The 26,172-nt window shown below is 39.2% G+C and overlaps 1 protein-coding gene across 6 annotated transcripts in view; it reads right to left on the bottom strand.

The window, feature by feature from the left end:
* Positions 1–1,328: 1,328 nt before the first annotated feature.
* The window catches only part of NXPE3 (neurexophilin and PC-esterase domain family member 3), a 38,913-nt gene continuing 14,069 nt past the window's right edge, over positions 1,329–26,172 (bottom strand). For all 6 annotated transcript variants that reach the window (XM_045851569.1, XM_045851571.1, XM_045851570.1 and 3 more), the window contains 4 exons: positions 19,199–19,953; positions 13,352–13,425; positions 4,479–4,685; positions 1,329–2,744 (listed from right to left, as the gene is read on the bottom strand). In XM_045851569.1, coding sequence (XP_045707525.1) covers positions 2,194–2,744; positions 4,479–4,685; positions 13,352–13,425; positions 19,199–19,953 — 1,587 coding nt within the window. In that variant the 3' untranslated portion in view covers positions 1,329–2,193. The remainder of the gene's footprint in view (positions 2,745–4,478; positions 4,686–13,351; positions 13,426–19,198; positions 19,954–26,172) is intronic.

The raw sequence follows: 26,172 nt of genomic DNA, 5'->3' as shown, positions 1-26,172 counted from the left end.
TAAAGTCCCTAAAATAAGAGATGGCATGCTTTAAGCATCTGTCTTCATCTCTAAAGCCTCCCCAGTTTTCACATGTCCATTTAGGATAACTAAAACTAGACTACAATCTATTGAGGCTCGAAAAGAAGAGGATTTACCAAATGGCCCCAAATTAACTTCAACTCATTTAAATTTACTCAAGTACAATTTATTTGAAAATAGCCAATAGGAATAGCAGCTTTTGACTCCCAAGCAGGAGAGAATTGTATGTACCTTATGCCCAAATCAAGAAATACTCGTCATAGAGTTCAATATCTAACTTTAATTTCTAATGAGATCTTAATTTCTAATTTTGGTATGCTGTTGAAAATGACATAGTAGGCAGTTAGACAGGCATGAGCAGAGTAGGAATAACAGTCCAGGCATAGAAGTTCACCAGGACAAAACTGGGAGGACAAGTAATGAAGGGTGAAACTTTGCCTGCAGTGAGCCTCTCCTCCTCTAGCATATGTCTGGTCATGTGGTTTAGACCCTCTGACCTTTCATATTGCCGTTAGGACTCTCCCTGACTTTTCCTCCCCTGGCATGCCTTTAGTCATGTGGTAGACCCCCTTAGAGGAGGAACAAGGAGGCCAGAGAATAGTCTCACTCAGCTCCTATACAAGCCCTTGCATGAACACTCCCCTAAGCGTTAAGCCCTCAAGACTGAGGTTCTGACCCCCATCAGGTGATCTTAGGAACAAAGCCTCAGGTCTCTTGACCACAGAGACAGAGTTTTGGTCAAACTACAGGTAACATCTAGGCCTCAGTTATGTTTCTGCTCCAGGCACAGAAAAGCAGCAAGGTCAGGTGATGCCCTCGAGGACCTCAGGACCAACTGCAATACTTAAGACCCCCTGCCCTGGCCAATTGGTAAAGACCTTGATCCTGAAAAGACATACCTGGAAAGCTGGTGAATATTCTGAGATCCTCATTTGAGACCTCCAGATAAAAACCCTCAAGACAACAACCAAGTAAGGTGCTCACTCGCTCCCTATCTCTCAGAAGCACACCCATGCCTTTCCTTCTCCCTTTCCCCCAGGTGCATTTTCTTTGCCTTTCTTCCTCCTAAGCTCCAAGGGCCCTTCTTCTGCCTCTGTAACTTGTTTTCTGAGTCAACGCAACCCAGCTGGCTTGCTTCTTCCTTGACTCATTTCTTCTGCCTCTGTGACTTTCTAAATAAACTTTCACCTATATTTGAGTTCCTTGGCTCTGAATTCTTTTCTCAGCCAAACTCAAGGACCGAGGTCTCACATCTGGTGCTATTTCACCATTAACAAAACTAACAATCAAAAAAGAAACAACTGAAATAGAGGGAAATAATTTTTACAAATTTATAGTCACAGTAACACTCTTTACATAAAAGTCAATTTTTAAAACCCTCCAACTTCAAAGCACAAAAATAAATTTCCGTGTATAGATTTTACTCTTCCAGTTCCAAAGTGATGTTTTGAGTGAGTATTCACAATGCGAAATTTAGCTGAACTAAATAAATAAGTAAAATAAACCAATGCAAATGTCAATTGACTACTGAGATTTCCTACACACTGTTTTCCTATCTCCCTTTTGCTTTTCTAGATAAAAGCAGGGCATTGTAAATTTTCTCACTAAAAATTCTGAGCAAGGACACTGGTCTTTTCAAGTAATTCAGAAAAAGTGGATTATCAAGGGAAACAGACATGGCAGTCTTCGGAGTGTTACAGGAATCACTGATTAGAAGCCTCGTTAGTTCGCCTGGCTGAAGAGGGACCGACTGTGCTGTTCATACAGAAGGGCTCAATTTCCTTTGTCAGAGAAGCTACAAACGCTCCACTGCCAGCCAAATTTGTCCCTTCCATTTAGGTCAGAGCATTTTTCACATTTGTTAGCACAGTAATCTCGCCTCCCAGGAGAAGTCAGTTCAAACACACTTATTTGCATCTTTGGTTGCAAGGACAATACACTGTATGAATGTTGTTAATGGCTAAGTCCAGACTGGAAAATATCCTATAGGCAGACATAATGTAACCTGCATTTTCTAAGCTCCTTACAAGTCATTATATAAAATCCAGCCCTTTCTGAAACTTTATATACCCATGGTGGCCATCTCTCCACAGGGCTGTCCATAAACCTTCTGTAATGCAGGTGATGGCAAAGGTCACTGAACGTGCTTCCTCCAGCCCCCTTCAGGGCAGGCTAGGTCTCCAAGGGGCACACAAAGGACAAGAACATGTCTAGTTGGTTCTTCACAATAACTTCATCCGGATGGAGCTTGTGGGGTAGATAATGGGCCAGAGTCATCTCCCAGGCATCAACGAGATATACTCCAACCCCTGAGAACATCTTCCGAAGGACGGTGTCCAGCTGAAAGTTGTACCAGTCACTGTTGAAAAGGCTCACCTCAGGCCCCAGCTCTTGGGCGTTGGCTGTCCGGATAACTACTACAGTCTTAGGGCTTCGATCCAAGAGCTGGACCACTGCTCGACGGATGTTCCTGAGCCGCCGGATATACACTTCCAAGGGGAAGGTGCTGAAATGCGACCACACAGCAATGGCAACCACAGTGTTCTTCCCTCCCACGATACCATTCAGCTCATTCGCCACATAATGGAGCTCGCTACTGAAGACAGTTGTGAAGCGGATGGGTGGGCCATGGCAGCGGTACTTGAGCAGGATGTTGTGCTTCTGGTCTACCGCAAGGAAGGGACCCACGTTCTTGGGACTACCCAAGTTAAACTCCATTATATCTGAAATAAGGAAGACTCAAATTAATAAAACTGTTCAAATTGAGCACATATATTTTGATTATTCTTTACTTGGTGGCTTCAAAAAGTTTTTTAAATAAAAGTACAACAAAAAGATGCAATACAAATGTAAAGGGAATACATAGGTTCACTGCACTTTGGCCCATTTTGCCTCAATGGGCCTTGATTCTAACATAGTTATTACTTAAATCACTCCATAAACATTACAAGTAATAACATTAGTGATAGATTCTACACCTATGTCTATGCCTTAGAAGCAAAATAATCTGTTTATCTCTGTTAGGGCAAGAAATCTTCCTGTTTGCACTGATTCTTGAGTATCTAAAAACCAACTTAACATTTACACATTATTGTTGCAACAGATAAATATTTCTTCCAGGGCAAGGGCTATAATTTCTGCTTTTTAAGGAACACATATAGCAATCAAATACCTCTTTTTGCTATTGTATAACTAAATACCTCTTTTTGCTATAAGCCAAAGAAAGGAGCAACTCTGTTCTTTTGACTTTCAATTTCACCCTATGGATGGAAAATCATGTTAATATCTTAGAGAACGTCTAGCTCTGTCATAAAAATAACAAAGATAGCAGCACAAGTTAGAATTCCCTTCTCTCCCTCCCCTTTATGTAAGTTGTGTTTCAAAGTCCAGCTCCTTTGAGATCTTCTGAAGATCCAAGAAAACTATATAACTCAGCACTTAATATGTTCCACAAGGAAAGAGGCCTGTCTTATATTCCAAAATATTCCTATGAATGCCTTACAGAAAACAGACTAAGTAATTTTTGGCAACTCAAGTCAATGAACATTTCCCAAGCACCCATTCAATGCCAGCCACTACAGTGCTATAAGCCAGCAATGCTCAGAGGAAGAATCCACAGTCCTTGCCCTCAAGGTGTTTCTAGTCAATTCTGAAGAAGTAACACCAAACTATAATTGTACTATATTACTCTGAGGGTTAAAGTGAAGGGTTCACTCCCCTTCAGTCCCAGACTCCTCTTCTAGACTGTCTTACTTAAACTACTACCACTTAGCATTTAACCCTATTTAAACTGACTAAAAGCTCAATCTACCATTCTTTTTTTTTGATCAAGATCAAACACTGACACAAACCTTTATCAGTAAAGGGTATGGTGGAAAATAATCAAGACAATGTGATCACTACTCTCAAAGGAAATACCAAACTACGTCATTAAAATTAAGAACCAAGCAACTCCTGGAAGGCCCAGCTGGCTGGTCGACATCAAGCAGTGCCTCACATCATGCCATACAAATGATTTCCTTTCTTCTGATTTGTAATTTATGCTTTATTGACTATAAATAGTCAAAAGAACTCACCTATGTCTGTTTCAATTAAAAAAAAAGAACAGAAACAGGAATTAATTTTTCACCTTTTAGAGTCATATACTTCCTCCTTTCCTTCCGAAAATTAAATGTGAAGCCCCTTTGAGAAGCAAATGTCCTGTCCTGGGTCACACGGCTACTCAGTGGTAGAAACTTCAGCAAGGACCCAGTACTTCCATCAATACGGCACAACCTCACTACTGTTCAAAACTATCACACATCCTTCCAGGGTTAGGATACCTCTTTGGCCCTACAGAGAAATACCTGCTTGTTCACTTGATGCCTTTCTTCAGGCACCCAAGTGAGTCTGATTATTTCAGAGCTGATTTTGTGTGTATTTGAAAAGAGTTATGAAACAAAAAGCAAAGTACCAACCTGGAACAAACGCAGTTAGGTATTCAAACCATTGCCTGATTGTTGAGTCACCAAATAAATACACCACTTTTTTTTGTAAGCATTCTGTAATGTTGTCGGGGTCATTAAACTGGCGTATCTTAAAGTTTCTAGGCCTCCACTGATCTCTGTAATAATGCCCGGAAGGAAAGGTTCCTGAGCCTTGAGCTAGATCTAGGTTGTTAGTTTCTGAAAAGAAAAAGAAAAACATGAAATATTTTGAAATTCTCCTCCAACAAACCACACATGAAAAATGTCCCGAGAAACACAATTATGACCCAATATTTGTTTGCCTGACAGCATCTGGCTTACACTTCCTGCTGTCACATCTCAAAGAAATCCCAGACTTTCCTCTTATTTCAAAAAGTTCTCCTTTACACAAAAATGGGAAGATCTGAAACGAGTGTGAGGGTGTTGGTAAACAGAAGGGAACAAGAGGACTTTATCTTTTTTTTTTTGAGCATTCCCTCTGATTAAGCATGTTTTTATCAAAGCCAAAAATGAAGGCAGACAAAAACTGAGGAAACGTGTAGATATAAGCACTGTCCAGCATTATCTCAGAATAGAAGTTTCTCATCAAAATGCCTGTGGGGCAAGTTAACAACTTAAATTCATAGTTCTCATATGCATAGTAATAATCCACTGTTTCTCAGTCCATTAAAAGGAAAGTTTTAACCCATGGGTCCTACAATCAAATATTAATTCAGGAAACTATCAGAGAACCAAACCAATGACATGCAGTCTAAATAATTATTTCCCCCATAAAAAAGGTTCAGAAGACTGTTATGCTTAATGAGCAATATTAACAGTACATCAGCAGTATGTATTCATGGCTGTAGCCTAACTTCATGTGAGAGCACAGTGCCCAGACACCTTTCAGAGGAAAAGTCAACATCCTTCTGCCCGAACACCTCCCTTGGAAAATGCCACTGTGGAAACAATATGCTTTACAGGCACCAAGACAGGAACTGTTAGTATTTCTTGAAAGTTTACTTTGCACCAGACACTGTTGTAAGCAATTAAATGTATTATTTCCTGAGATGCTCACAGTAACCCTTTAAGGTAGGTCCCATAATTACCCCCCTACCTTTCAGAACAGTTACACAACATGACCTAGGCCCCAGAGCTGGTAAGCAGAGAAGCCAGGAGTTGAAGATCCAAGCAGGTGACCCCCAAAGCCCCTGCTCTTAACCACTGTGCCACACTGCCTCTCAAAAACAGATGCTTGTGAATGCCAGCCATTAGATTTTGGCTTTTTCCTGAAGGTGTGCACTTACTCATTTCTAACACTGATTCAAATCCACCATCTTCAGAAAACTACCAATCATTTTATATCACTTACTTACACAACCCAAGGTTCAAACCTCGATCATAATCCAGTAATTCTATAGTCTGACCTGTTAAACCACAATTCAAAATCCAAGTGTTTATGAGTCCCAAGTTTTAGTCCTCTATTTGTGACTATTTTCACCTAATTTGATTTCTTGACATTATCCCTATTACTCAAAATTGTTTTGGTTTTATTCCCTTCAAGAAAGATACCCTATCTGACAGATATACACATTTAATCTTTTTTCTAAGGCAGTTGCTGATTTTCTGCAGGTTCAAAGACTAAATTGAAAAATAAACATCACTTCTGAAAGTTTCATTTGGCAAATGTAATTATCAAAAAAAGGGGGATAGGTTATATTATTTTGTTCTCGCTGTTGTTGTTGTTACAAGAATTAGGGGATCAAAACTGCCAATGTGCTAGAGAGGTCTGTGAATCATGTGCTGCAGAAGTTTACGCATCAGAGTTGAGTTCTCATTCAGAATGATCCACATCAACACAGGCACTGTAGGAGGGGCTGCCGAGGGACAGTGACCAGACACATCTTGGACGGGGCTCCATCCAGATATCTATAATTCCCTAACCCATGTGTTGCCCTAAGATTCTTTCAAACTTTGAATGAAAGACAAAGTATAGCAATTGCCAGACCTTGTTAGGTACTTAAACATTTATTGAATGAGAAGATAGATGAATGAATGACAAGAATGAAGGGATAAAGATAAATTGGGCTGCTGGCTAAAGAAGAAACACCCCTTCATTCTCTTCCTTCAAATATTTATTTGGTTTATTCAAAAACAACTTCTCAACATGAACTAAGTGTGGCTTTATCATGTTAGCACATTTCACCCAAAGCTCACTCAGTTATATTGGAACATCAAGCTGCACAGGCCAGAGAGCTCCAAAACATTTACTAGGATGGAAATTAAGTGATTTTGAAGTTACAATTTTTATCACAGTTAATTCAGGAGATTTGGGTATTCTCTGTCAAATACATGTTATAAAGAAAGGTGTGTATCACACAGGAAACAATTACCATTTCTATTCAAATGGTAATTATATTTACTACCTGACTTAAGACAAGCAAAGCAAATCAATTACTGAACCTGACATTAATTCTTTAAACTTGCAGCTCTAGGTAACAGAACGTATTAAAATGCATGTACCTACATTGCCCTCTTCTGGTCATCTGGGACAAAAACATTTCCTGACTCAGGATTTTAAACAGCCAAAAGTCAGCATTTCTTAGAACTCAGAATGCATTTTCACATAACATAACTGAGATATGAAAGCTCCTTAAATCAGTAATATGACCCCTAGTTACTATACATGTGGAATAAAAGTAATTTTAAAAATGAATAATGAGTTACTACGCAATTTTATGGTTATCTTGAATGATGGTGAAGTTTACACAGAGGTGGCTGTAAAGGCAGATATAAATGCCTTTATGTAAAACTAAGGGGGTAGTTTTAATTATTCACAGGTAAGGTCCCTGCTTTTCTAAAATATCGTGGCTTCTCTTTACAGCCCATGGCTTAAATTTTCCTCCAAACGCTGACATCTAATTCATTAGCCATAATGAGGGCCATTTGAGCCACAAATGGGACAAAATTAGAGAACAGAGATAAATTTTCCTAAGTTATCTAGAAAGAGCTGGAGAGAGATACAGGACAATTAAGGATAGGGTATATGTGTACACAGTCCCTTAATTTTATGGCCCATTTTACTCACAAAAAGAACAGTAAAGGCCAGGCTGAAGGGGAGTGCATGGTTATGACAGGAAAGAAAGACAAGACAGAGAAGGAGCAGAGCCAAATAATTCCGTGACCAGGGAACACTGTGGGCACAGGGTACCTGGAGGCCACCTCAGGGAGACAAGGAGTGAGGACAATGAGTCCAGCTGTTGAGGCACACTCAGTCACATGCAGGGGATATGAGAGGGTGCTAGCTACGCAGTCATAACAGCTTGAATTTGAATTTACTCTTGAAACCCCCTACAAAACGTTGGGAATTTGTTTTTTTCTTTATATTTTTGTGCCCTAACAGCTAAGCACTTTAGAGAGGAAAGCTAACAATGCTGTATAAGTAGAAATACCTGCAGATTCAGAGAATGCTGAAAGGGACCTCAGAGAATAGCTAGTCCAAATGGTGAAGAGTGACCTGCCAAAGCTCCTCAGACGGTTGTGGAGGCAGGCAGCAGGTGAGGTCGGCACTGTTTTCAAAGACGTACATTACATTACCGACACAGTTGTGGAAGCGGGTTTCCTTCCCCCAAATGGAATGTTAGCTGGAATTTTTATGTAGGATATGAGCCTTTTGATTTTCTAAGATAATTGGACCTACATCTTGGTTTCACTACCTATAAAGTAAGCTCCTAGTTATTGCAAAGGGCTGTGAAAATTCAGTGCTGTACAAGTGTGAAAGCACATTTTTTAATAGTAAAGGGTTATACTGGAGTGCAGGAAATATTCTCTATATTCTAAACATTCTATACCTTAATCTAGGTGGTAACTTATTAGTTAGTTTTCTATTGCTGTGTAACACAGCACCACAAATTTAGTGCTTTAAAACAAGGTTCATTTATTCCCCACAGCTCTGGAGGTCAGAAGCGCAGGGTGCAACACAGCTGGGTGCTCTGCTCAGGTCTCATGAGTTGAAGTCAGGACATCAGCAGACCACGTTCCTTTCTTTCTGAAGCCTCTGGAGAAGAATCCACCTCACAACTCATTCAAGTTGGCCTCATTCTGTTCTTTGTGGTTATAAGGAATTTACTTGCCTTTACTCTCCTTGTGACAGAGTCTCTCATTTCCTTGTCAGCCAGGAAATATCCTTCAGCTCATAGAAGCTGCCTATAGATTCCTTGCCACATGGCTTCCTTCATTGTTAAAGCCAGCAACTCAGAATCTCCCTCACATGGAATCCTTCTCACATTTTTCAATCTTTCTTCAGCAAGAAACTGGTCCCTGTTTAGGGCTTGTCTGATTAGATCAGATCTACCCAGGATAACCTCTTTTTTTTTAAGTCAGATTTTGCATATAATGGAAGGGAAGGGATTAATAAGGGCATGGATCAATGGGAGTCACGTCAGAATCTAGCCTACCACATTTACCAAGGCATGTACAAATGTAAAACTCTGTGTACTATATGCTTATGACCTGTGTGCTCCATTATGTATCAGATATATTTCAACAGATAAACACAGTAAAGAACTACAAAGATGTTCATATTTATTTTGTTACTATTAGATCTAGCCCTATCCTAAACTCTCAGTAAGCTCCCCCTGAAATATGAGCTCCACTTAGTTTTGGATGAAGTTAGAAACCATCAAGGTCCCTAAGCCGTGAGGTTATGATACTCTGGGGACCTCAGTGCAGTGCTCACAGAAATTCAACAGCAACTGTGACACTGAGAAAGCCTGTCAGAAACCAGCCCTTGTCCTGGGTAAGGAAGTCTCGTTGAGTTAAAAGTTGTGCTGCTTTACTTTTGACTGGAATACACCCTTGTATGGGGGTAGCCCTGGCAAATCTCAAGCAATTCAGCAGCCTCTACATATGTATCTTAGGATAATTTTACCTTATAGAAAAATCATTTAACTACTACATAAATAACAGAATTTCATAAGGGAAAAAACCTTCCAAAATATAGGATTCATAAGTGAAATAATAAAAGGAGAAAGACTTTGAACCTTTCCTAGGTCAGGACAAAAAAATAAAATTCAACATGGCCTTGAAATACCTTGTGGTACCAGGAAGGAAGCACTCAACAAACGAACAAACTTGAAGCAAAAAATGATGAGAGCATGTCAAAAGGGCATAGGAGCCAGACTGAAAAAGTTCCCAATTGCCAAAAAATATTTTGAACAACAAAAAAATGGCCGAATTGAATTATAGCCCAAAAATTGAAATCGATAATCATGAGTCTATACTGACAATACATGGGAAAGAAGGGACAACTTATCCTTACAGAAAAATTCCAATTAACAAATGTATTAAGAATGATAGTACACCAAGTCATCATTAGAAAACCATAGAAATAAGTGCTACGAGACTTACTGACAAACACTAAAATTAGTGGGTGAAAGTTTAAGCAGAAACAGAATATGTAGTCTCTGTATTAGTTTCCTGTGGCTGCTGTAACAAATTACTACAAATTCAGTGGCTTAAAATAACATAAATTTATTCTCTTACAGTTCTGGAGGCCAGAAACTTTACATCAGTATCACTGGGCCAACCCCAAGGCATCTGCAGAGCCACACACTCTCTGGAGGATGCAGGGGAGAATTTATGTCCTCGCCTCTGCTAGAGCTGTATTTCTTAGCTCCCGCCCCTTCCCCGTTTTTAAAGCCAGTAGCAGGGCAGCTTCTAATCTCTCTCTGCTTCTATCTTCACAATGCCTTCTACCTTCTCTGAGAAATCTCCCTCTGCCTCCCACTTAAAAGGACACTTGTCACTGCATTTAGGGCCCACTCAGGTAATCCAGATAATCCCTTCTCAACTCAAGACCCTTATCTTAATCACATATGCAACATTTATTTTGCCATATAAGGTAACATTTACAAATTTGATGGATTAGGATCTGGGGGAGACATTATTCAGCCTATACATTCTCAGAGTAGCTCTCAAGAATACTGAGTACATACAAAGATACAAATAATATGTTTTAAAAGTAAAGAAATAAATAAAAATAAGTCTACAGTGAAGAACCCTGGCAAACACCACCTTAGTCAAGTGGTCACGGCTAATAACATTAGCCATACATGTCAATATCGTGTATGCCCTTTAAAGGGCACCGAGGTTCACAGTGTTAGCAACGCACACTGACATCAGGTCGCCCCTGAAAGGATATGACATCATTTCTGTGCTTTTCCTTACAAAAATGCATAAGCACATTCTGACCAGAGGAAGACATTAGACAAACCCCAAGTTAGAAATATGCGAAAAAATATCTAACCAATGTCCTGTGAAAGGGTCAAGGTCATGAAAAATACTGAAAGACTGAGGAACTCTCACAAAGGGAAGACCAAGGAAACATGGCAAAGAAATGCAATGTGGGGTCCTGCACCAGATTCTGGAACAGAAACAGGAAATTAGTAGGAAAGCTAATGAAATCCAAACAAATTCTATAGCTTAGTTAATAATATTGTACTGATGTTAAATTCTTAGTTTTGGTAAGTGTTCTTAAGATGTTAGCGTAGGTGAAGCTGGGTAAAGGCTATATGGCAACTCTAGTCTTTCTGTAACTCTTAAACCTAAAATTCTCTGAAAACAACAAAAAAATTCTTAAGAGAATGAAGGAATGAAGGGAGGGAAGCGGGGACAGTATGAGTCCTTCATTTAGTATCTTTGGGTAGCCCCTGCTGGAGGCACTCACAGCAATAAGGTGAACTTCAGTGAAGTTCTGCCAAGCTGGACTTCCATGTCATATACAGGGCTGAGCAAAAGTAGGCTTACCGTTGTGAGTACATGAAACAGTTTATTCTTAATTTATCATTTATTATTATATTATTTATTTGTATTATTTGTCTTATTAATGTTGCTATTATTACTGTATATCCTTACTTCTGATTTTTCTTTTACATAATGATGACTGGTAATTTAACCTACTTTTGCCCACCCTTGTATAACTACTGCCCTTTTCTTTCCAATTATGTATGGTACCTGCTCCAAGATGGTTTTCTTAAAGCCAGGTTATTCAGCTCCCTCTGATTCATGGTTGCTTTCTTTCTCTAAAAATCCATCAAAAGTCTCACTAATTACTGAATCTGCCTTCTTTCTAAACACAATCATATGTCACAAACCCACAGTCACTTCCTGGATGAAATTAAAGACCTATCAGATGCAAGTAAACTATCCAAACTCCTCCCACTGACCATCCCACTGGACACCCAGAGACACCTCGAGGAGGGCAATCCAAACAACAGGGTCTGTGGGAGAGAAGGACAGACGAAGCGGTGGGACAAGGCTCCCGAGGTATCAAAGAGGAGGAGGTGTGAGGAGTGCAGTATTACTGGGCATAACAGGTCGACTAACATCTCGGCTGCGGGGTTGTGGGCCAGGCAGGGAAAGATATGTAATGCCATTAATTATGTTTCACATGTGTATCTTCTAATATTAGTAATTCACTGGGTTCAAGTAAATCAAATACATCTCTTTGTTAGGAAAAGATTAGGATTTCTTGTGGTACACGATCGTGGGCACCAGAGATATAGACTGGCAGTGTTCTGCCTGCACCAGGGGCACTGACAGGTTTTATTTAGCCCACACAGTATTTTAAAAGTTCTAAACTGGATGTCAATGTTTGGAAATCTGGAGATATCATATTTTAAAATGTCTGGGTTTTAATGGGAAAAAAAATCTATAGATCTTGTGAAACTGGGTCTACATTTCTTCATGGAAATGATGCAGCAGGAACTGAGAAGAGGCTGCTCCCCCTGCTTTAGATGGTCCTTGCTCTTGAGTTCCATCTCCACCACTGACACGAGACATGCATATGACTAATACCCACCCTGCTGGATTCACGTGCGTTATATACCTAGTCCCTGTGGCATTAGTGTTTGCAGTACGTACTGTGTGTGATAATATATATATTTTTAACATTAAAAGGACATTGCTTCCATCTGCACTTGATCTTAACCAGAAGGCCAAGAAGCAACTGCCTGCCACCTGCATAAGCCTCCGTAACAATGTGCATCCTTCCTTTCTACTAAAAAGTCACTATAGCTAATTATATCTATTTTGCAAAAACACAATACATACATTAACTCTTCTGAATTTCATTCTTTTAAGTAATATCCTATACCAATGGATCGGAGCCACCTGGAAGGTTTGTTAAAACAGACTGCTGTGCCCACCCCCCCAGAGTTTCCGATCCAGTGGTCCGAGGCAGGACCCAAGAGTCTGTGGTCGTATCAAGTCCCCTGGGAGTGCTGATGCTGCCAGCCTAGAGACTCCAGTTGGAGAACAACTTCCTTTCACTAACCCAGTGCTTTTGATTTAAAAAATTTCCACTCATTTCTACAATTTTATACTCACTTCCACAATTTTACTCATTTCCTGAACACAGCTAGAGCAGTGATATCCAAGAGAACTTTCAGTGATGATATGCACATTCTTTATAAAATGTTATCCAATATGGCAGCCACTAGCTACATGTTGACTATTTGCACATGTGTGACTAAAGAGCTGAATTTTTAATTGTATTTAATTTTAATTAGTTTTATTTTAAATAGCCACATATGACTAATAGCTACTCTAAAGGACAGAATAGCTGTGAAGGCTCTTAAAGGGCCAAAGAGAGAGGGGAGTGGGAGAAGAAGACAGCTTTTACACGAGCATAAACAGCCAAACCCTCACTCACATAGGTCTACTGATTTACTTTAATTGAACAGCTCTTCAGTATCTTCAGTCGTGCTCAGAAGTAACCACGACCTATTACAGGGGAGACAGAGTTTTGTAACATCAGTGAAACTATCGAGCTTCCACCCACTTGCCAAGAAAAACAACAAACCATAGAACTCATTCCTTTTTACCTTTTATTCTCCTGGGAATTACAGTCACCCAGTCAGGTCCACTGGAGTTGATTGGCATTTTGATATTGACACCACTTTAAGAGGAATAAAAAGAGTACAGGCTTAGATTCAGGGATGCTTATTTAATATGTATCTTTACAAATAAAAATGGATATGATTTCATAGATCCTCATTAAGAGAAATAGTCTCACAAATACTAATCAACACAATAATTAATAACTAACTCTCTCAGAATAAGCAGGCCATATAATCTGAATAGGGATTATACAGGTTAATTTCTCACTGCTTAGCCCTCAACCCAAACTCCAAAATGACAAATTCTGGTTTGAACTGCTTACTCCCCCTGGACTGGGAAAATGGTTCGTGCTGATGACAGTATCTATTTTGTCCCTACCTAGTATTCACACTGCAAGTCTATGCAACATTAAGTCACACATTAGATTCCTTAGGCCTTTCCCAGAACTAACATGCGTCCTATCATAGACACTTGTCCCCAGATATGAGCTCATGCAGCACTTTGTTCATCATTACTATGGCTCTTTAGTGTCCGTCCTCTTTACTAAAACACATGCTCCTTGAAGACACAGATTGTATCCCATTCAACTTCTGTTTTCTTTACTTACCAGCACAAGCCCTGGCCTAGAGCTTGTGCTTGGAAAGTAGTGGATGGAGGGCCATGTGAAAAAGTGGGTGAGACTGGAACCCCAGAGAAGAATAGTGAAACCTCTGTGAACTACTCCAGAAACTGGGTCATAATAATTAGGTCTCTTACACTTAGACCATAAACAAATAAAAATAAATAAATATAATGCTAACTTTCCAAACTCTTGATATGGGAACTTGCAGTCATGATTTTCTGTCTCATCGAGAAGTCAATTCAAGAAATATTTGTCCTTACATAATTCTTGGACTTCATTGTATGCTAGACACTCTTAGATGCCAGGATATAATAGTAAACAAAACATGACAGCATCTCCTTCTTTATGGAACTGACATTATAACGGGGGACAGAGACAAAAATATTAAGGAAGGAAGTATATGGGGCGACATTAGAGACTAACAAAATGTCATAGTTAAAAAAGTGACATTGAAGAGTGCGCATGTAAACTTTTAAAAGAGCACATGTAAACTGCTTTCATGGGTTTGGGGCATTAAGGTAAGGAAACAAAGAAAATTTCACCTCTGCAATTTGCCTGTGAAAATGTTTAATCTCACTCACTCACTCTAGTCATGCAGAAACAACAAAGCAGCAATTCCAAATTAAGGGACATTCTACAAAATCATGACATCAAAATTCTTAAGACCATGAAAGACAAAATAAGATAGAGACCTCTTCTGGATTAAAGGAGATTAAAGAGATAACTAAATACACTGTGTATGAATACAGAGTCAATTAGTTAAAAAAAGTAATCAAAAAGGACATTATTGGGACCACTGGAGAAACTTGAATATGGACTTCATATTAATATTATTGCATCAATAATAAAATGTCCAAAGTATGGTAATTGTGTTACGGTTATATGTTGGAGAAAGCCCATGCTCCTAGGAGATGCATATTCATGGGGCCCAGTGCCATGATGTCTATGACTTACTTTCAAATGGTCTGGGAGGGGGGCTGGAAACTATACATAGACACACATATATACCCACATACGGAGAGAAAGCAAATGTGGCAAACCATTAACCATGATGACTCTAAGTTAAAGACATGTATGCTCATTATTATTACTTGTGTAGAATTTCTAAAGATTTGAAGTGTTTTCAATACAAAGTTAGAAAGAAAAAAGTATAGAAGATGGAAGCGTAGGTAAACACAGCTCACCTCCTTGCACAATGACAGCAAAAATTACAACTAGACTACAAAACAAATAACACCCAGAATTGTCAGAAAAATCGAGCTGTATGGAAGTGCGACAACCAAGGAATTAAAGAAGCCACATTCATCCAGATGGGTAGAAATGGCAGAGATGCTGAGACGCGTGGAGATGCACAGAGGAGTGGAGATGCAGAGACAAGGAAGGGGAAGTCCCACATTCACATGCGGTGAATAAAAATACCTCTGGAGCGAGGGATCCCAGCCCCACACCAGACCACCCAGCCCAGGGTTCCAGTACCAGAAAGATAAATCCCCATAACTTCTGGCTGTAAAAACCAGTGTGGGTTGGGGCAAAGGAAGAAACTGCAAGGATTCTCAGGAGTCTCCTCTTAAAGGGCATGCAATGGGCTTAAGACTTATGCAGACTCACTCCCTCTGGACTTCAGCACCAGGGAAACAAGCTGGAAGGGCTCAGCATATGCAAAGAAACTGAAGTGTCTGGTATTAGGGTTGAGTGTCAAGAGACCACTTTCTCCCAGATAAAACTCCAGAGGCCAGGCAGCAGCACTGTCCCCTCTCTGAACTCTACCAATGAGAGCCACAGATTACAGAACAGGTTTTCTCACCCAGGTGATGACCTAAGGCTCCACCCCATCCAACTTACTGGTGCACTTTTCTACAATAGACCATGCTATTAAGACAGGAAGTCAAAGAAGCTCTACCTAACAACACAAAAACAAACCCAGGGCTGCTGCCAAAATGAGAAGACAAAGAAATATGGCCCAAATGAAAGAAGAGAACAAAACTCCATTAAAAGAATCAAATGAAATGCAGGTAAGCACTCTATCAGATGTAGAGTTCAAAACATTGGTTATTAGGATGCTTGAGGAACTCTTTGGGTACTTCAACAGCATAAAAAAAAGACCCAGGCAGAAATGAAACTTACACTAAGCGAAATAAAGAAAACTCTACAGGGGACCAACAGTGGAGTAGATGAAGCTGAGAATCAGATCAATGATTTGAAATATAAGGAAGGAAAAAAAAAAAACATTCAATCAGAACAGCAAGAAGAAAAAAGAATCCAAAAAAAAATGAGGATAGGCTAAGGGCCCTATGAAACATCTTCAAACACTCCAACTTTCACATCATAGGGGTGTCTGAAGGAGAAGAGAAAAAGCAAGAATCTGCACATCTATTTGACAAAATAATGAAAGAAAACTTCCCTAACTTGGTGAAGGAAATAGACATACAAGTACAGGAAACACAGAGGGTCTCAAACAAGATGGACACAAAGAAGACCATAATAAGACACATCATAATTAAAATGCAAAAGGTTAAATAAAGAGAGAATCTTAAAAGCAGCACGAGAAATGCAGATAGTTACCTACAAAGGAATTCCCGTAAGACTGTCAGCTGATTTCTCAAAAGAAACTTTGCAATCTGGAAGGGAATGGTAAGAAGTTGAAAGTGATAAAAAGCAAGGACCTACAACCTAGATTACTCTATCCAGCAAAGCTATCATTAAGAACGGAAGAGCAGATAAACTGCTTCCCAAACAAGGTTAAGCTAAAGGAGTTCTTCATTACCAAGCTGTTATTATATGAAATTGTTAAAAGGACTTATTTAAGAAAAAGAAGATCAAACTATGAACATTAAAATGGCAATAAATTCACAATTATGAACTGAATCTAAAAAACAAACTAAGCAAAAACAAGCAGAACAGGAACAGAATCATAGATATGGAGATCATTCGGAAAGTTATTAGCTAGGAGAGGGAAGGAAGAGAATGGGGGAAAAGATGAAGGGATTAAGAAATACAATTGGTAGGTACAAAATAGACAGGGGGAGGTTAAGAGCAGTACAGGAAATGCAGTAGCCAAAGAATTTAAATGCATGATACATGGACATGAAATAAGACGGGGACTACTGGAGGGAATGGGGGTTACTGGTGGAGGGGGGCAACAGGGGAAAATTGGGACAACTGTGATAGCATAATCAATAAAATATATTTTATAAAAAGAAAATTAAAAAGTATAAATCATGCTAAAATAAAGGGAGCCTTTTTATGCGATAAGCTCATTCTTTCAAAAGGTCCTCCTTTGTATTAGCAAGATCTTTAATGCAAAGTACTGCTGTTCTTTCCAAAACCAAAACTTTTTTCCTTAAGAGTAAAAAAAAAAGACTAAATCACCTTATTTACCCATCATTTAGGGACCCAAAGACCAAGACTAAGCTTCTTAATCCTTTCTGAATTAAGCAACACTGTGAACCACCAAGAAAAGAGGTAAAAATGGGTATCAGCTTAATATATTCAGGCCATAAGATCAAAAGAGTATACCTAAAGATCCTTCTAATGCTCAAATTCAATCTCTCTCTTTTTCTTTTCAGTTAGCCTGATGCAAAATTTCAGAATTTTAAGAGTAAACAAATGCAAAAAAATAAAATCAGCACCAGAACTGTGTCGAGTGTTTGTTCCAAAAATTTATTCCACCTCACACACTGTATTGCCAGGGGAGTGCCAGATAAGTAATTTCTGAATGTTTCTACTACAAAGTATCATCAGCCAGCCTCACCCAGGATATGCAAGTAAGGGCAGGGACAGGCATTACTTTATCCTTCTAGATTCACAGGTGTTTTTGGTTTTAGTAGTAGGACTGGTGTTAGACATATTTTTAAATTTTACACTAATTTCGTTCTCTAAACTTTATCCCACATGGACTCTGAGTAAATTACAAGTTATGTTTCTTGCTCTTTGCTAGGCCACTAAGTAAACTGACAACAGAACCCGTAAGCAGTCTTTATACATAGACAAAAAGTGCACAGAAATAAAATCATTCGCTCATAGTCATCAATAATAGCATGCCTGAGATTGAACACAGCATTAAAACTAAATCTAAAGTCTTTTTGTAATAATCCATACAAAAAACTAGGCCGTCTTCTGAAAGACAGTGCAGAAAATACATTGAGCAGTGCTCCCCCTGCTGGCCTTCTAAAAGCATAGCATGAGTCCATCAACAAACAGTTTAGGTGTAGGTAAACTGCTGGGAACAAAGCTGACTCTAGAACTGGAAAATCAGAGGGTTTATTTTAGAAGTTCCTTTGGACCACATACCTTGTGGTAGGAAGTTTTCCCCTACCAAGTGATGATTGGACATAAAATATAAAAATGTTCAGGGTGCACATTAGTACTCAACAAAAATATCTCTCTACCAAAGAGTGTTTAAAAAGTATATATATTCATTTAAAAAATTTTAAAGTTTACATTCTTTCAAATAATTGTACTTTTGACCATGTAGCTTTTATAACTTTTTATATATTAGGAATATTATTTTAATGTAGAACTATATGGAATGTTGAAAACAAAAATTTTAATTCATACTGATTTCCATGCATTCCACTGTACACATTAATAAATATATTGATCATTATGCTGACAAAGTTTTATATTTATGTTCAAGAATAGAAAACTATTAACTTAAAATATATAGTTTGCTGTGGTATTCCTGGCTTCCCATGCTTATCATGAAATTAAGCCTGCAATATTGCTACATTCTTCATCGTTTTCCCTCAATAAACGTATATGTGACTTTTTAACAACTACATTACTTAAAATTATTTCAGTTTATTAGACATGAAGCTAAAACACTGACTACAACTTATCAGCCCTGTTCTTAGATGGTTTTTTATCTGTTCTGTGAATAAATGATCTTGCTTATACAGCTATCGATGAGATGTACTACACAGTTCTGAAATAAAACAGGTAATGAGGGTAAAAAAGTGACAATTCAAGGGGAAAGGTCTTTAATTTGAACTGAAATAAGCACGAAGCTTCACTTTTAAACAACTAGTCACAAAACGTAAATCTGTATTTTCTTATTCACCACTTTTCCTGAATTGGTTCAAGTTCAGAGAGCTATAAGTAGCACAAAACAAAAACAAGAAAGTCTCCTAACTATGAAAATGTCTCCTAAATAGGACAAAGGCAGTGAAAGGGAATGCTTAAATTACCCGCAAGAACCAGGAGCACGCACCTCTGAAAGAAAGCATTCTCTGCAGTTGTGAGGAGGCCCTTCAGGTATCCACCTTTGAAATGGTTAATTCTGCTGCTACAAGGGAGCTTCTTTGGTTTGAAGCAGAACCAGGGTTCTCCAGTGTAGAGATCTGTAAAGTTACATAGGGGAAGACTCGTAGGAAGACACAGGTTGCACTCAGTAGTTTCAGAAATTCTTCCTGAACGAAAGACACTCTTGAAATAGACCCTGTCTGGTTTTTCTTCCTGTAAGTGCTGAAGAACTCTGATCCCTTCACTGGGGTGGACCAGAGATATGGACACTTTAACTTTGCCAGGCCAGAGCAAAGTAAAAAAGACCTTGTAAAACCCATTCTGGTAGTCTACCACTCTACCTGCAGCCCCTGCCTGCAACTCAGGGGAGTGAATTCTGGCCTGCAGGTAGTCTCCACCATACTTCTTGGGCTTTCTTTGAAAATCCTGTATGTGAACCAGCACTTCTAGCTGGCTTCCCACCTTGAAGAAGGCTGCAGAGTTCAAGATGACAAAGTAGCTGGAAGACGGGTCACTGCTCTTCAAAAAGGGAACAGGGCCCACATCAGGCACTTGCCACTGTAAGGCAGCCAGCAAGGAGTCCTCCTCCATGTGCTCCTGGCTGGACAGAGTCTGGTGCTCATAGCCACAGTAGGGGCTCCGGCTACCTCCTATCACCTGGGATGAAGCAAACTGTCCACTACTGTCGATGAATGTGGCTGAGACAGTCTCATGGTCCAAGTACTGAAGAGAAAAACACAAAAGCAGAAACCATAACTACAATAAATCTCCTTATATTCAACCACATAAATCTCTGCTTCAGTTTAAATTTTAATGTAACTACTGGGGATGACATTGTTTCAAAAACCAAAGCTTATTAATGTTACAAGGCCATAATGTAAAAGAATAGTCATAGAGGGATCCCCACACTTTTATGAAATTTACCTCCAGGAATTTGATCAGTTTCCCATAGTAAATACTGGAGAAAAATCTCCCTGTGCTTCCATTAGAAGTGAAAAGGTATCATTCCAAAATGTACCTGAGCATCCTGTTCTTCTTAACAATGCCTGACCTCAAGAGAAAGTATTTTACCAGAGGCTAACCCACTGAGGTTTTATCAAAGCCTAAACAAACTGGGATAAGGGACATACCCAACTCCAGCCTATTCTAACCATTCTGTCCAACTTCAGGGGTAGGGGGAGGTCTAAGATGCACATTTGAAGGTCACAGCCCAGGAACACAGCTCACTAAAGGACTGAGGCTTTAATCACAGGACTATAAAAAGTTTCACCTCCCCCACACCTTACCACCACACCACTAGAAGCCTATTTATAGTAGTTCCTTTTACCCAGCACATCATGTGTAGTTTTCAACAAAAAATTACAGAACACACCAAAGGGCAAAAACAAAACAAAAACCATAGTATGAAAACACAAAACAAATATTAGAAATAGACTCAGTTATAGAAAGGATGTTGGAATAATCAGATCAGGAATTTAAAACAATGACGATTAATATGCTACGGGCTTTAATGGAAAAATCAGACAACATGCAAAAACAGATGGGCAACATAAGAAGAGAGAGGGAAATTCCAAGAAAGAATAAAAAAGAAATGCTACACAGAGCAGAGAGAATTTTTAGAGCAGGGGAAATACTCTGTATGATATTCTAATGATGGACAGATATCACTATCATTTGTCCAAACCCACAGAATATACAACCAAGAGTAAACTCTACAGTAAACAATAGACTTCGGGTGATTATGACGCATCAATGTAGGTTCATCCTTGGAAAAAAAATGACAATAATAATGGAAGAGGTATACATTTATTGTGGCAGGGAGCATATGGAAAATATCTGTAATCCTTCTGTAGTATAAACACTGCCAATTACTTTTTCTTTTTTGTCATGAAAGTGCCTGACTTCAATTGCCCAGGCATCCATTTCAAAGAGGCATCTACTTCAAAGATAGTATTTAAAAAAAAAAAAAAAAGGAAAAAGAAAGAAAAGGATAAAAAGAACAGCCCTGGCTATGTGGCTCACTGGACTGAATGCCAGCCTGCAAACCAAAGGGTCACCAGTTCAATTCCTAGTCAGGGCTTGTGGCCTTGGCTGTGGGCCAGGTCCCCAGGAGGGGGTGCATGAGAGGTAACCACACATTGATATTTCTCTTCCTCTCTTTCTCCTTTACTTCCCCTCTCTTTAAAAGTAAATAAATCTTTAAAATAAATAAATGAAAATAAAATGTAAACACACACACACACACACACACACACACACACACACACACACATATTGCCAAGCCATACAACTAAATAAAGAGCCAGGCAGTTCCCTTCCTCACCAGGAGCCTTTGTTTCAAGGGCCTTTGAGTTAGATAACTCTTTGGGCCACTTCTTTTTCTCTTCCCATGTTTTAAATTCTCACTCCTGTTTTAAATTCACCAATAAAAAGTAAACCTGTGAAACCACAAGCCCCCACACTTGACCCCCCAAAAATAGAACCCCAGGTCCACAGTCCCTCTCTTTCTCTACCTACAACCTCACAGTGTAGCCCCAAGTGTGCAGTATACCCGCTGGGACCTCTGAGTGACAAATCTTGTCCTTTTTTTTTTTTTTCAAAGTTTCCAGATGGTTATTGCTCAGTGTGCCCTGTAATCACGAGAACCACAAGGGCCAGTCCAGACACAATTCCGGTTATCAGAGACTGAAACTCACAGAAAACACTTCTCTCAATTTTGTCAGAAACACAAAACTTCTCATAATAAAGTCTTTAAAATAGAAACTAAAAAACTAAGAGAAATGTCAGAGATCAAAAACACTGTAAAAGAAATGAAGAATGCCTTTGAAGGGCTCAGCTGAAGAAAGAATCTCTGAGCTTGAGGCTATGTCCACAAAAACTTCCAAAACTAAAAAGCAAAGAGAAAAAGGGGGAACCCAGTGTACATGAGCTGTGGGACAAATCCCACATACCTACACACACTAGAAATTGTTGCATAAGCTTCTTAGTACCTAACCCAGGACACTGAATCATGTATTATGCAATGAGTTAAACTGCAAGGGGGGAAAAGACAAATAAACAGTAACAACAAAGCAAAACCAAAAATTACTCTCCTCCATAGCTAATATAACCTACTACAAACCACTAAAATAAGGCCCAGGTTCACCATCTGTGCCAAAAACACTGCAAAATACTACACAAGATTAAAATGATCCCATACAAGGTAAAAATACTCCCCAAATACAGGAATTTGCAATGATCTTCTCAGAATCTGTATTGTTTTAACTCTCATGTTCTTCCACAAAACTTTTACTTATGAAATTCAAAATATAATAATAACTGAATACAATTTTTAAATACAGATCTAATAACAAGAAGAATGGGGGGAATATATTAAAGTTAATGTTCCCTTTCTATTGCAAATGTTCATCTTTATACACCATTCTTACTTCTTGGGCTATACCAAAACAGGTGATAGGCCACATTTTACACTTACATGCAGATATCTTCAATTGAAAGTTTTATTACTTCATGCCATTAGAATGAAGAAAAAAAAGCTGTAGTACCAATACTTATGTCAGACAAAACAGACTTTAAAACAAAGGCTATAATAAGAGAAAAAAGACATTTCACAATGATAAAGAGATCAGTCCAACAAGAGGATATAAGCCTTATAAACACCTTTGTACCCAACATAAATGTACCTAAATATATAAAGCAAATTATGATAGATGGTAATACAATCATAGTGAGGTACTTTAACACCCCATTGCTATCAATGGGTAGATTTTCTAGAGAGAAAATAAACAAGAAAACAGTGCTCTTAAATTACACATTAAACAGATGAATTTAATTGACATTTTTAGAGCATTTCACTTCAAAGCAGCAGAATATACATACCATTCAAGTGCACATGAAACATTTTCCAGAACAGACCATATGTTAGGCCACAAAACAAGTCTCAATATATTTTAGAAGACTAAAATCATATCAAGCATTGTCTCTAAGCATGAGTCTAAAACTAGAAATCAATTATAAGAAAACTGAAAAACAACAAACACATGAAAGCTAAATAACATGCTACTAAATAATGAATGGGTTAACAATGAGATCAAGAAAAAATCAAAAGATACCTTGAAACAGATGAAAATGAGAACACAAAACCCAAAATCTATAAAACACAGCCAAAGCAGTCCTAAGAAAAAAATTCATAACAATATAGGCCTAACTCAAGAAACAGGAAAAGTCTCAAATGAATAATCTAACCTTACCTACAAAGAAACTAGAAAAAGAACAACAAACTAAGCCCAAAGTGAGTAAAAGGAAGGAAAAAATAAAGATGAGAGTAGAAATAAACAAAATAGTCTTAAAAAAGAAAAATACAAAAGATTAATGAAACCAAGAGCTGGTCAAACAGACTAAAGCTGTTGGGAATCTCACATGCAGCTTGCCAACTGAGTCGGATGTTTCAGTAACCCCAAAGGCATGGGCTGGCACAAACAGCAAAAGGAGCAAATGGCCTTTAGCTTTTGGTACCAAGTATATCAGGGGGCAGAGATCATCAGATAAAGCTTCATAGAGCAGTCAGTTACAGTAAGAATATCCATCCCAAAAAGGGTAGGCAGAAGGATTATGTATAAGACCCACTTCAGCTGTTACCCAAGCCTCCACTTGCAGAAATGGCACGCATATGTACAACAGGACAGTGCTTTCTCCACAGGTCCCTCGGGCAATGAGTTACATGCTGTTCTAGGGCCAATATATTACAACACTACTACAGCTCCTACTGCAGTGCACCCCAAAGAGATGTCCTCACCAGCAAAAGAAGGTATAACCCCACTCCCCAAAAAGCATGGTATTTTTTTAAATTATATTTTATTGTGATATTACAGTTCTCCCAATTTTCCCCCTCTGCCTCCCTACACGCAGCACCACCCACTCTCTCAGGCAACACCCACACCATTGTCCATGGGTCATGTGTGTAAGTTCTTTGGATGCTCCATTTCCTATATGGCACTTTACATCCTCATGACTATTCTGTAACTCCCTATTTGTACTTCTTAATCCCCCTCACCTCTTCACCCATCCCCCAATAAACCCCTCCATCAAAACACTCTGTGTATCCACAGTTCTGTCTCTGTTCTTCTTAGTTTGTTAAGATTCAGTTGTTGATAGTATTGATTGTGATTTTGTTGTTCACAGTTTTGATCTTCTCTATGTTAAACAAGTCCCTTTAATATTTCATATAATAACAGTTTAGTGGTGATGGACTCCTTTAGCTTTTTCTTAGCTGGGAAGCTCTTTATCTGCCCTTTAATTCTAAATGATAGCTTTACTGGGTAGAGCAACCTTGGCTGTAGGTCTCTGCTTTTTGACTTTGAATATGTCTTGCTAGTCCCTTCAAACCCACAAAGTCTCTTTTGAGAATCAGCTGACAGTCTTATGGAAACTCCCCTATAGGTAACTAACTGCTTTTCTCTTGCTGCTTGTAAGACTCTTTTTATCTTTAACCTTTGGCATTTTAATTATGATGTGTCTTGGAGTGAGCTTCTTTGTGTCCATCTTGCTTGGGACTCTGTGTGTTTCCTGAACTTGCATGTCTATTTCCTTCACCAAGTTAGGGAAGTTTTCTTTCATTCTTTTTTCAAATAGATTTCAAATTTCTTGCTCTTTCTCTTCTACCCCTATGATGTGAATGTTGGCATGTTTGACACTGTCCTTATTTTTCTTGGTTCTTTTTATTTCTTCCTATTCTGATTGGTTGTTTTTTGCTTCCTTATTTTCCCAATCATTGATCTGATTCTCAACTTCATCCATTCTACTGTTGATTCCCTATAATTTTTTCTCTATTTCAATTAGTGTATCCTTCATTTCTGACTGGATCTTTTTTGTGCTGTTGAGGTCCTAAGTTCCTTGAGCATCCTCATAACCAGTGTTTTGAACTCTGCATCTGACAGATTGTTTATCTACATTTGGTTTAGTTCTTTTTCTGGAGTTTTGTTCTGTTCCTTCATTTGGACCATGTTTTTGTCTCTTCATTTGGGCAGCCTCCCTGTGTGTGTTTCTTTGCGTTAGGTAGAGTTGCTATGAGTCCCTGTCTTGGCAGCATGGCCTAATGTAACAGGCATCCTATAGGGTCCAGTGGCACAGCCTCCCCTATTACCCAAGCTGGGTGCTTGAAGTACGCCTTCTGTGTGGGCTGAGTACACCTTCCTCTTGTAGTTGAGCCTTGATTTCTCTTGGCAGGTGAATGGAAGGCATTTACCCAGGCCAGTCAGTTGCAAGGACTGGCTGTGACCACTAACCATTAACCTCTGCCCTCTGTGGAGGGTCAGCCATACAGGAGCAGGGTGGTGGTGCTCTGACGTGGTCTGTAGCTCTCTACTGGGTGTTCAGGCTTTGTTTCCCAGGTGGTGCAAGCCAAGGTCAGACCCCACCTAAGTTCTGCCCATTCCTCCCATATGAGCTACAAAGCAATCTGAGATGGCTATCAACTGTTCTTGGCTTGGAGATTCAATGGGGAAGCCAAGTTCTGAATCTACATTGGCTGCTACTACTGCCATGCCTTGGGACACTTAGCAAGAGGTATGGGGACTGGGGATTCACTGAGGCTGGCTGTTGTTTGTTTTAGAGAATTTAGGAAGTTGTTAAGCAGGAGCCAAGACTAGCCATCCATATGGAAAAGTCACAGTTAACATCTTGGGTGGACCCATAAGATGTTGGGTGGGATGGTCTCAGGTGATCTCCAGGGCAGGGCAAACAGTGTTAGCCAGGTTGATGAAGTCTCAGCTGTGGTACCCACCTGCTACTCTGTGGCTCTCTGGGCATAGGGTTCAGAAAAGAGGCAGTGTCCTCTTCCCATCATTCTGTCTAGGAGAAAGCTGTCCCCCAGCTCTTGCCTTGATGCCAGACATTTCAGTTCCTCCCTGTATGCTGCTCATGCCTTTCAAGCTACTACCCTAG

The sequence above is a fragment of the Phyllostomus hastatus genome, unplaced genomic scaffold, assembly GCF_019186645.2.
Source record: "Phyllostomus hastatus isolate PE091 unplaced genomic scaffold, TTU_PhHast_1.1 phas_contig_86, whole genome shotgun sequence".
Lineage (NCBI taxonomy): Eukaryota > Metazoa > Chordata > Mammalia > Chiroptera > Phyllostomidae > Phyllostomus > Phyllostomus hastatus.
Note: the sequence above shows the minus strand (reverse complement) of the source record. Positions and strands in the feature narration are given on the sequence as shown.